The sequence below is a fragment of the Mchenga conophoros genome, linkage group LG19, assembly GCF_057382185.1.
Source record: "Mchenga conophoros isolate Kocher_MC1m ecotype Shallow Benthic linkage group LG19, M_conophoros_male_GT1.1, whole genome shotgun sequence".
NCBI lineage: Eukaryota > Metazoa > Chordata > Actinopteri > Cichliformes > Cichlidae > Mchenga > Mchenga conophoros.
Window position 1 is genome coordinate 3,213,846 of NC_140544.1, and position 12,550 is coordinate 3,226,395.

At 40.8% G+C, this 12,550-nt stretch overlaps 1 protein-coding gene across 3 annotated transcripts in view; it reads left to right on the forward strand.

Annotated features, from left to right (window-relative positions):
• heatr5a (HEAT repeat containing 5a) overlaps positions 1–12,550 on the forward strand; it is a 55,378-nt gene that overhangs the window by 21,555 nt on the left and 21,273 nt on the right. For all 3 annotated transcript variants that reach the window (XM_085256158.1, XM_085256160.1, XM_085256159.1), the window contains exons 10-16: positions 602–852; positions 1,068–1,179; positions 2,049–2,201; positions 2,516–2,615; positions 2,729–2,838; positions 11,778–11,947; positions 12,050–12,213. In XM_085256158.1, coding sequence (XP_085112284.1) covers positions 602–852; positions 1,068–1,179; positions 2,049–2,201; positions 2,516–2,615; positions 2,729–2,838; positions 11,778–11,947; positions 12,050–12,213 — 1,060 coding nt within the window. The remainder of the gene's footprint in view (positions 1–601; positions 853–1,067; positions 1,180–2,048; positions 2,202–2,515; positions 2,616–2,728; positions 2,839–11,777; positions 11,948–12,049; positions 12,214–12,550) is intronic.

The following is a 12,550-nucleotide window of genomic DNA, read 5'->3' on the forward strand; positions in this document are numbered from 1 at the left end:
TCGCAACACAGCTCGACCACAGCAAGCCAGGGTGTGCACCAAAGTGCAAAAGCCCTCTTATCACTGCTTGCAGTTTTAATTTAGATATTTCTTTCTTTGTTTCTTTCTTTGTAACCACCTCTGTGTCTCTCTATGCATCACATATTATGCAACATCTTCCACACTGCTGTGAGGTGGATACTAACTCCAGTTGTACATTGCTGATTAAGGGTGCTCCTCTTCTAGCTGGAAATGTTCCCAAGACTTTGAGATGGTCATACTGGAGGTAGAACAAAGCACAACAGTGTTTTTTTTTTGTTTTTTTTGTTTTTTTATATTGGCTAATGTCTCTAATATATCTCAAAATTTTGGGAGCATTTCCACTGCACTATACCCTGAGCACACTGAACCTACAGAGAAGAACCTAATACCATCGCAGCTTAAGATGGTGAAGTTGGAGTACATCCATCTCACTGCAGCTGATTACTTTTCAGAGTAGCTGGCAAATAAAATACTTGTTGTGATGTAAGAAATGTGATTTACAAATGTATTCACAAAGGTGGACGTAAGTCCTGCAAAATCTCAGCGTATGACTGACTGTCTCTCCCACTCATGCATCCAGCCCTCCTGGACACGGTGATCTCTGTCCTCCTTCACCCAGCCACCTTGGCCAGGCTGGCTGCTGCTTGGTGCCTGCGCTGCGTTGCCATGGCTATGCCGTCTCACTGCTCTCTCCTCCTGGACTGTTGCGTCGAACGTCTAGTGGCACTGAAATCCTCACCCGACGCTGTAGCTGGGTATGGAGCTGCTATTGCTGCCCTGGTGGCAGCAGTGCAGCACTGCCCACTTGGAATTCCACACACCAAGGACAAGGTGTGTACACTGGCACCACATTATTACACTGAACATTTTGCCATACACATCTTCAGAATTGCATCACCACATCATCATTAGAGTGATTTGAAGCTTTTGTCAATTTTATTTTGAAACAGTTTCATGGCTACTACTTTTATTGCTGAAATCCTGTTTATGAGTTTGTTTGATAGCTCCACTTTGTTATTATTTATGTTGTGTATCTATGTGTGTAGATGGTGTTGGATCTGGCAGAAGACCTCCTCCGTTCAGCCTCTCAGAACAGTCAGATTTCTCTCCAGAGGACTCAGGCTGGCTGGCTGCTCATCTCCTCTTTAATCACGCTGGGTAAAACTGCTGAACTACACTCTAAATCTTCTTCCACCATACCAGAGGAAACTGTGAAGATCTGCAAACATCTTCATTACCATTGTGTTTGAGATGGAGTAGAAGCATGCCCTTACAGATTGCAGCTTCTTTAGGGGATATTAGTATTTGAAAGGTTTTGCTTTCCCTGAAAGAAATTCATGGTATACAGGTCCCCATGACTGACATCATTTCATCTAGTACCACAATAAAATCTCCTCTTCTCTAATATAACAATATAATATTAAACTTTGAACTAACATTTTATTTGATTAAATCCCTTGTCACACCAAAGAGTTTATTCAGTAACCTGTTTCTACCATCAGCTGTTGACTGGTAAATTTTTATAGGTTGTAGTTTGCTGTTGATGCACCAGCAGAGTAGGCAGGGAAGTGGATGGTGAGACAAACATGCCTAATAATTACTTCCACTTCCTGCTTTTTCCCTCTGTTGCTCCAAATCTCCAATTTATTGTAACTGACCAGCAGAACATTCTTAAATTAAAACAGATAAGTGTAATGATTTTTTTTTTTTTTTTTTGAATTATAAAAGTGTTTCAAATGTTCGGGTGAGAAATGCAATAAATCCGTCAAACTGTATTAGCACTATTATTGTTAGTTCCAAAGAATGAGATCTCAGATACAAGCAATGAGCTTTCTCTGAGGGGTGGATGGGCTTTCCTTTAGCAACACAGTAAGGAATTCAGTTATTTAGAATGGGCTCAGAGCTGCTGCTCCTCTACATTGAGGTGTTCCGAGGAGGCCCTGTGGTAGATTGGAGAGCTTGTATCTGGAGAGATGAAAGATTTGATAGGAATTTGTTGTGCCTTGTGTATTAATCTGTGTTTATAGGTCCAGCTGTGGTGGAGCACCATCTGCCCCGCCTGCTTCTACTGTGGAGATGTGTGTTTCCTGCTTCACTTCGTGAGCAGGAGATGGAGCTCCGACGTGGGGACTACTTCACGTGGCAGGTTACACTCGAAGGACGTTCTGGAGCACTCAGTGGTTGGTACACTCACTGCCAAACAGAAATCTGTGTCTCCACAAGTTGGAAGGCATTTTTGAGACTCCAAATGTGGTTTCAGTGACAGGGTTAAATTTGGGTTATGGTTAGGTAGGGGTTAGGCATTCATTTTTCATTGTTAGTGTTAAGGTAAGGGGCTAGGGAAAGCATTATGTCAATTAGATGTCAATTAGATGTCACCATAAGAGAGGTAGGTGTGTGTGTGTGTGTGTGTGTGTGTGTGTGTGTGTGTGTGTGTGTGTGTGTGTGATTAAGAAAGAAAGTTAAAATTTCTCTCAACTGTGTGTCTGAACAGCGATGAAGAACCTGCTGCAGCACTGTAGAGAGCTTGTGACTGATGAAGTCATCAGCCGTCTACTCACACCATTAACCTGTGCTGTGGCTCTGCTTACCAAGTTAGTGCCTCGTTGGTTTTACTTGTATAGAATTGTTTAAATGTATGTTAAAAAATTTGTTTAATGTCATTTTCAGTTATATAGTCTTAGTATCCATTTATTTATGTCTCCAGGTTGCCTGCTCTATTCAGGTCTTATGGCAATTCAGTTAAGAGCTGGTCCATCGTCTACAGGCTGAGAGTATACGAGCTGCTTGCTCTACTGCATCCACAAACTTACCAGGGTAATGCTTCACCTCTGATACTGTTTTGCACTTATTTTCTTTCTTCTTTTCATTTCCTTTGACTTGCATCTTTTTGCCTGTTGTCCTCTTTTTGTATCTCATTGCCTTCTTTCCTTTCCTTTGATTAAAGTCTCTTGTTTCTGCCTTTTATTATCACAATTTTTCTTCTTTTTTTTGCATCCATGAATAACCCTATAGACAAAGCTACAAAAAATATATTGATTATTTCAGTTATATATATTTTTATGTGGATGTTTAAAAACCAATTGTGGCAGGGTGTGGCTTGGGCACATCTGCAGACTGCAGCCTAGGATTGGAAAAGCAGCAACCGGGAAATAAAGTGTGTAAACCAGTGAAATATGTGGTCGGGTCCGTCATTCCCGTTACATTGGTGATGCGGTTGGACCCCTGGTCCCACTCATCCCTGCCGCTGGTCCATGGGCCGGGGACGCAGATGTTTGGGGGTGGGTAGGCTAGGCTGGACGACTCCCCGGCCTAGATCGGGCGATGGGGGTATGTGGCAGGCTGTGGCCTCCCCTGTTCAAAGGAGTGTGCTGGGATCTGGGGGTTGATGTGTATGTGTCGCTGGCAGCTGAAAAGCTGCAGCCTGGGATTGGAAAAGCAGAAACTGGGGAACAAAGTGTGTCAAAAGTATGAACTATGTGGTCAGGTCCTTATTGCCACACTAAGGACCTGACCTGATTAAGAGAAACAGGATCCCAATAGTGTGAATGCCTGTGAGGCATTCACACTATTGGGATCCTGTTTCTCTTTATTGTGTGGATGCTTTAAGCATCCACACTATTGAGTTCCTCTTGGGACTTCCGTACACTTTTTGGCACTTAACTACTTCCACAATTTTCAGCCGATTTTCACCGTTCAAATTTTAAAATATTCTGCTATTTCTGCTAATTCCTGCTATGTCTTTTGGTATTTTTCACTATTATACTTTTTAAAATATTAAGCTTAATTTGTCCCATTGAAATGAATGGGAAACTTCTGCAATTCTGCTAAAATTTGCTTGTTTCTGAAACTTAACTACTTCCTCATATTTTCACGTAGAACAACCATTCAAACTTTAAAATGTTCTCAAATTATTGGGCTATTCAGGTATGATTCAGCTTTTTCAAATCTTTTACCGTTTTACCTTTATGCCTCTTAAAGTTTTCAGTTGCAAAATTGTGATTTTTCACAAAATACATGCGTTGTTATGGTTGCTGTGCACTTGGCTTCCAGTGTGCCACTGAAGGTTTTGCAGTCTTCTCTTCATGTCCGAACAACTTCTTGCTACTTGCTCAATCTTCACTCAACTTCCACAAATTATACATCAAAACGTAGGTATTTTTGATGGGTTTCCGAAAATGTCACTATCATTGTTGTGGGATTTATAGAATTTTGGCAAATCTCCTCAGACCAACACAAAGTCGCAAAACTCTCCATAGAAAGTCAATGGAGAGCTTGTTCAAAATCACCGCTTGATTTCTGTAATGAGAGGCATATTCGAATCGTCATATCTCCTTAACGAAGCAAAGTTAAGACATAAGGCTTGTCCCAGTATATCTTCAGACACTCCTGACGCTCACAATTCAAGAATTATTTTCTCACCTATTACCGTTCTGAAATGAGTTAGACTTGTTTGAGGGTAGGAACTTCGTCCTTCGCTCAGATTTCTTCAGATTTCAAACTCTGGAAATGAACCACTTTTTTCTCTCGTCATATCTTTTTAATGGATTTCCACAGAGACCTGAAAATTTCCATGATTGTTCACCAAAGCCTGCTGTCTCTTACGGTGAAAGAATGATATTGATACTCCAAATAGATTTAGAGTTAGAAAGCGTTGTTTGAGGGCAAGTCAAGGCAGTTTTTGCTTTGCTCTACTCAGTTATGGTGCATTAGAAGTCAATTATCTTTAATAATTCATATTTTAATGATAAATTGTCAACACTTTAAGATTCCCCCATCTCTTCTGAACAAAACGGTGTAAGAATGACCGTTCTAGCCCCTACGGTTAGGAAATTATGGTCATTTATTTGAGGGGAGTCGTCATTATGAGAAATAGACTGCAAAAATCCTGTGTCTCTCTGTGCACAGGCTCTCTGATTGGTGGATTCAAATTCAGCAGCTCCAAGGCTGCTTGACTGAGCTAGAAACTTACTTCTCTCTGTGTGTGTGAGTGAGTGAGTGTGAGAGTGAGTGTGAGAGTGAGTGTGAGAGAGAGAGAGAGAGAGAGGAAGCCTTTTTATGGGATGATCTCATTGTAAGATTCAAATTCAATATATTTAGACTGGTTGACTGAATTGGATCTTGTGTGTGTCTCTCTCTCTGTGCATGTGTGTTTCCATATGTGTCCATATTTGTGATTGTGTGGCTGTTATATTTTTTTTTGCCAATTTTTTTCATTTAACAAGTATATTTGAGGGACCCTTAGCATGTTCAGCATTTTTTCAGCTGTCCATTTTGCTTTTCCAATTTTTCTGTTTAAGTTATTACTATTGTGCTAAATCATACTATTTCTGCTATTTTATAAGATTTGTGCTAAATATAGTATTTCTGTCAAATTATAGTATTTGTGCTAAAACATAGTATTGATTTAAAATTACAATATTCATAGTTCATCACAGTGTCTCTGGTAAATCACAGTATTTCTGCTCTGTTGTACTATTTTTCTAAATCATAGTGTTTCTGTAATGCTTAAGTATTTTTGGCTAAATATATTCTTTCTGTTATCTTATACTATTTCTCCTAAATTCTTGTATTTTTGAGAAGTTATCATGTTTCTGGTAAGTTACAATATTTCTGCTAAGTTCTGCTATGCTATTGTATTTCTGCCAAGTATTATGTTTCCTCTAAGATATTGCAGTTCTGCTAAGTTATTCCATTTTAGCAAAGTTCCTTTGCTTCTGCAAAGTTTTTACAATTTCTGCAACTTTTCAGCTTTTTCAGCTAGTTTTTGCATACAGCTTCAGCTTTAAAGCATCCACACTGCATTTTCGCAGGAAATGCAAATCTTTCTAGTTCTTTCTTTTTCTTTTTCTAGTTGCTTCCGTACGTTTTTTGCCGCTTAACTAGTCCCCCAGTTTTTATGCCATTATCACCATTCAAATTTTTACAGTTTCTGTCAGCTCTGCTCTTTCCAGCTATATCTTTTGGTTGTTATAACTGTTATATTTTTTGCTATATTAATTTTTTCATCCAGTTTCTGCTCCCATTGAAGTGAATGGCAGATATCCCATAAAATGCTCTAAGTGGCATTATTTGAAGCTTAACTACTTCCACATACTTTCACCTAGAACCACCATTCCACCTTTAAACTATTCTCCTGTCCTTCTGCTACTATTGTCTAATTCAGCTTTTCCATAAGTTCTACCGTTTCCCTTAAATTAATTTTTAACTTTTGTATGAATTATGAGGATTTGCATGGGTTGTTATCGTTGCTATGGACTGAGAGTTTGAGTGCGTGCACTCTAAGCTCTGAATCCCTTCTTCATGTACGAACAAACTCCTGTTGCTTACTCAATGTTCGCTGAACCCACACAAATTATACATCAAAACGTAGGTATTTTTGTTGGCTTTAAGACAGTGTCACTATCATTATCGTGCGAGTTACGTTTTTTTCACAATTTGCCTCGAAGTGACACAAGGTCTGAAAATTCCCCATTCAAAGTCTATGGGGAGGTTGTGAAACTCAGTGCTGAAATCCTGTAACGGGAGGGATTTTCAAATTGTCATATCTCCTTAATGAAGCGAAGTTAAGACATGAGGCTTGTGCCAATATATCTTCAGACACTGCTGACACTCACAGTGGAAGCAGTTTTCACAATTATCTTACCGTTGAGCCATGAATTACGTTTGTTTGAGGGGCGGAAATCTGTCCTTCTCTCAGTTTTCTAACTCTGAAAATGAAGCTGTTTCTTCTCTCGTCATATCTCCACGACGGAGGTACAAAGAGCAGTGAAAGTACACCAAAGTCTGCTGATTCACCCAGTACAAGAATTATGCCTCTATCCCACCTACGTTCTGAGTTACACAACGTTTTGTAACACCAAAAAACGGCATTTTTCGCCTCTCACCGCGATCTAATTCTGACTGCTCATCAGTCTGTTTTGCAGGAAATGCAATTTTTCAACTAGAATAAAATTTATTCTAGTTGCCAATTTCTTTAACTAGTCCCTCAGTTTTCAGCCAATTTTCACCATTCAAGTTTTAAACTGTTCTTTCTTTCTTTCTGCTAATGCCTGCTATATCTTTTGGTGCTCATAACTGTTATACTTTTCGAGATATTAAGCTTTTTTTTGCCATTTTTTTTGGCCCATTAAAATCAATGGACCACATTACAAGTGTGATCACTGGTTTTGCCCGCCAGGGTGAGCTGTGTTTTAGCTCAGTGAGATGAACAGCCGTTCTCAGAGCTGGAGACCCGGGTTCAAATCCCACTTATGACAAAAAAAATTTCAATAAACAGTTCAACTTTTTTAACTCTTTTCAACACAAATTTTAGCTTTTTCGCCTCTTTTCAGCAGAAATTCTGCTGATTCATGTCTATTCAGCAGAATTTTTAGCTTCTTGACCTGTTTTCAGCAACATTTTCAGTTTCTTTACCTCATTTCCGAACAGTTTTCTGTTTCTTCATCTCTTTACAGCAGAAAGTTCAAAAAGTTCACCTCTTTTCAGCAGAATTTTCAGCATCTTCACCTCTTTTCAGCAGAATTTTCAGCATCTTCACCTCTTTTCAGCAGAATTTTCAGCATCTTCACCTCTTTTCAAGACAATTTTCAGTTTCATCTCTTTTCAGTCACCTGAGAACCAGTTTGGCTCAGCTTCAAATCCTACCTGTTGTCCTCGCCGTACATCTTCCCTCCTCTCACTCTCCCTGCTTTCTTGACACTCTTCAGTGTACCCTTTCAAATAAAGCAGTTTTCAGCAGAGTGCAGCTTCAACACAGTGTTTTTAGCACATAGTTCTCCTTCTTCTGCTCTTTTCAGATTCCACTACACTGCATTTTCGCAGGAAATGCAACTTTTTCTAGTTCTTTATTCTTCTACCTTATTCTAGTTGCTCCGACCTTTGCTGGTTAACTACTCCCTCAGTTTTCAGCCGATTTTCACCATTCAAACTTTAAACTGTTCTGCTCCTTCTGCTAATGCCTGCTATGTCTTTTGGTGCTCATAACTTTTATACTTTTTGAGATATTAAGCTTTTATGCCATTTTTTTTTTTTTGGCTGATTTTTGCTGACAGGGAGCACATTATCAGTGTGATCACAAGTTTAGCTTGCCGGGCTGAGCCATGTCTTAGCTCAGTGAGATAAGCTGCCATTCTCAGAGCAGGAGGGCCGGGTTCAAATACTGCTTATGGCAACATTTTCTTCAGTAAACGGTTCAACTGTTTTAACTCTTTTCAGCACAATTTTCAGTTTTTTCAGCTCTTTTTTAGACTTTCAACTCTTTTCAACACAAATTTCAGCCTCTTCTGCACTTTTTAGCAGAATTGTCAGCTTCTTCACCTCTTTTCAGCACAAATTTCAGTTTTTCAGCTCTTTTCAGCAATAATTTCAGCTCCTTTACCCCTTTTCAGCTAAAACTTCAGCTTTTTCACTTGTTTTCAGCACAAAGTTCTGCTTCTTCACCTCTTTTCAGCAAATTTCAGCTTTGCTCCACAGTGCACATTTTTTCTCTCATCATATCTTTGTTTGGGACCAGAACTCGTTAGGCTCAGTTGGTTGAGCAGCTGCCGTGAGACCCGGTGGCAAACGTTCGAATCCTACCTGTGACGGTTGCCACACATCTTCCCCTCTTGCATGCACTCTGTTTTCTTGACACTCTTCAGTGTATCCTTTCACATATACAGCCATCTTCAGCAAGCACTTCTGCTTCTACACCGCTTTTCAGCTGTTTTCAGCAGACTCCACTACATGGCATTCACACTGCATTTTTGCAGGAAATGCAACTTTTTCTAGTTTTAGCAGATCTTTTCATTTACTTTCTCAATTTCATAATATTAGGTTCAGATAAATATGTTAACAGACAGACAGTTCATAATCCAATAAGTGATTTATGTTGTTCTAGACATCCAATAGCTCAGCCATTACACACAGATTTCTGGTTCATATTAGTTTTTAGTAACGCAACTCCCAGCTGAATACATCCAGCTTTCCACCTGAGTCACCGTCTTCAGGACCAGTTGTGAGCAACTCCTAAGGATTCACCTGTATATCAAAAACATATAGATTCTTCTTTCATGGTAACTTATGTACCCTAAACTCTGAGAAACACAAGCATAAAAAGTGTGCTTACTTACTTATTTTTGTTAGTACATTATTTGTTCCTTTTGATCTGCTTGTCTTTGACACATTTATTTGTTCTGCTCTCACAATCCCATGTTGGAAAACAGTCCCTACTTTGTAAAATGTTTATTTAAAAAAAAAAGAAAAAAAGAAAGAGGATGCAATAGAAAACATTTCAAATGTTTAAACTGAGAAATCTACAAATCTTGAATAATTTCATTGGAATGTTCCTCGATGCAAAATTGCAAAAACTTGGGTCACATATCTGTATAACCTCCTGTAGACAGTGATGGGTAGCAAAAGATTACAGCATAATAAAGCTCATAATATTTAAAGATTCACAGAGTCTGAAGAGATGCCTGCCTGTAGTACAGATGTTTGACCAGTTATAAACATCTGGAACATTTTGAAATAAATAATATAATAAACAGGACTCGGGACTATTGATCAGTTAGAATCCTGTGTCAGTCAAGAATGGGGGCAACATTTTTCTCCCAAAAGTCTAGCAGCTGGTCTCATCCGTTTCCAGATGTTTATGCCCCAGTGGTTTATCACTGGGCACAGTGACACTGTTCCAACTTTTTTTTTGACACATGTTGCTGTCATCAAATTCAAAGTTACATTACTTTGGGGTTGTTTTTTTTTTCTTTTCACAGTTAAAACATTTGATACGTTTTCTATGTTCTGTTGTGAATAAAATATTGCAAATCATTACATTCTGTTTTTATTTATGTCCCAACTTTTTGGGGAACAGGGATTGTTAGAATTCAAATGAGTTGGCTGGTAGTGTCTTAAAAACAACAGCATATTGTTATATTACCGACATAACGTTCCACTCACATCTGCTCATTTTTGCCATTGCAGCATTATTCTAAATTGCCCCACTGAATGTATCTGGTAAAGGTGAAGGAATATCTTCAGGAATATTGTTTTTTGGTGTTCTGGAACTGTAAATGGAGGTTTCCTTCAAAGGTGCAATTTTTACTTTGAAGCTGAACCTTTGAGCTCTGATTACTGAAGGTAAAAGTTTGGCAAAAATGAGAAAACAGAGTACCTGGACAGTGTTTATAGACACACTGTCCAGTGTTTATTGTCACTTCACATATCTGCAGAACTTCAATATCTAACAGTTCCTGTAGACACTAATGGGTAGCTAAAGATTGCAGCAGTAGTTGATGTGAGTCGGTTTTCTTCTCCAACTACAGAGAGTTTTGGGCTGGTGATGAATCAGCTGGTGTCTGATGTGTCAGGTCAGGACAACCTGCTGCTGCGGAGTCGGGGCGGTCTGCCTCCCCCCACCGCAGGGAAAAGGGAAACACCACCTGGGTCTGGGTGCAGTTCCCCCCTCCAGGGGCGGGGGCACCTAGACCCGGTTTGTAGAGTACGCTTGGGGAGTGTGATCGTGTGTACAACGTCTCTTTATGTCTGTCTCCACGTTGGTTGAGTGTGGAGTAAGTGCATATGAGAGCATGAGGGTGGGAATGGATGTTTGTATCTGTGTGTGCCTGTATGTCTGTGTCTATATGTCAGGTTGGGTGTCAGGCGCCACCTCTCTGGGGACATCTCAGGCCCTCCAAGGTTTGGAGGCCTATCTCCCCCTACCACCACTTCCCCTGCCAGTGGCGGACCCCCTCAGACATCGGTGCGTTGGTGGTTCTTTGTGTCCGGGGATGGGCGTCCAGGTACACACCGGCTCACTCCTTGGCGGCCGCTTATCGGGGCCTGGAGCCTGGGGCTCGCTCGGGCCACTTTGGAGGTGGGGTGCCCCCGGCCTCTCGGCCTGGGGCTCGGTCACTCAGGCGCAGCTGGCTGCCGGCGGAGCTCACGGGCGCGTCACTGCAACTCCCCCTGGCTTCTGCTCCGCGGCTGCTGAGTGGACAGTGGCGCAGCTGCCCCTCTGTTGGTCTTCCTTGGTCTTTTGTGTTCTGGGGGCCTCTGGATGTCTGGAGTTTTGATCTCCTCCACACCTGCTTCACGCCCTGGAGGACGGGGCTGTGGCCCCCCCACACCCTCTAGCAGATTATTACATGAAGGAACCTTTTAAAAAAACAAAAAACAAGCGCGTCCATGCTCACAGGTGTACACACGGGTGATCACACCCACAAACTACACCCTTTTTGGCTCCTACCTCAAAGCACACTGTGTTCTGTTGATCTTATGTGCTGCACAATAATGTTTAACATTTAGTATTTACTGTCATATTCCCATATATCATTGTGATGTTGTTTATTCTATTACTCTTGTTCTCTTCTGCTTGCTTTCTTTTTTCTTTCTCAGCAGGTGATCCAGGTGATTGATATATGCATTTTTTTTTCTCTGCCCGTTCTGTTGGTTTTTGTCTTTTGCCCTTCTCCCCCGTCTCTCTTCTCAGCTGTTTCTCTTTCCCTCTTTCTTTCTCCCCTTCTTTCCCCCAGTCAAGTCTGTCCCGTATTCAGTAAGTGAAAATAAAATAAACAATAAAAGGTGAATCAAATGGACCATTACGGCAAGGCTGGGATGGTCAGTTTGGTAAAGTAAATCCGTTGGGCATCTTTCTTTGCCTTTAGACAACAATTCTGATGGCAAAAGAGCCAAACGGGACAGGCCAAAAAAAAAAGAAAAAAAAAAAAAGATTGCAGCAGTAGTTGATGTGAGTCGGTTTTCTTCTCCAACTACAGAGAGTTTTGGGCTGGTGATGAATCAGCTGGTGTCTGATGTGTCAGGTCAGGACAACCTGAATCAGACATGTTCAGAGCTTTCTCTGCTGCCTCCCCTCTGTCATTGTGACGACCTACCACTGGCTGGCCCTGCCCTCCATGACACTGACCACAGATACATCGAAGAACAGGTGAGCTTCAGCCCAGCTCTTAACAGTGATGGCTCAAAGGGGGAGAAACTTGACAAGTCTGAGGATTAGAATCAGAAAGACTGCTTTATTTTTATGTTGCAGCTCCACAGTAGCAGTGTGGGAGGAGGATCATTGGACAATGACCCCTTCAGTCTTTGTGAGAGGGGCTACGAAGCTCCCGCTCCTCTTCCATCCCCTGTCGCTCTGGCTACCACTTCCATCCATCTCTTTGGAGCCGTGTTCCCTCACATAATCTCTGCTCAGAGGTAAGCGACCTCTGACAGCCTAACCAGCACAGACTGACACGAGAAGGACATTGTGTATTTATTTAGCTGTTCATTTGCATGCTTAATGTTGTTGTAATAACAAACCACAGCAAAAAAATTTAAGCTGCCTCAATAAAGGCAGCACTTCTGCACATTTTACAATTCTTATTTATTTTCTTTCTTTATATTTGAAGAAAGTCTTGGCATTATAAGCACCACTACATCAGTGACGAACACATACAGTTATGTCTAAAACTTGCCCCAGGGGGTGAGAGCTATAATAGTTTAACCCTCACAGCTTTCTCTTTGAACATTACAACAAGTTTGTACTCTTTAG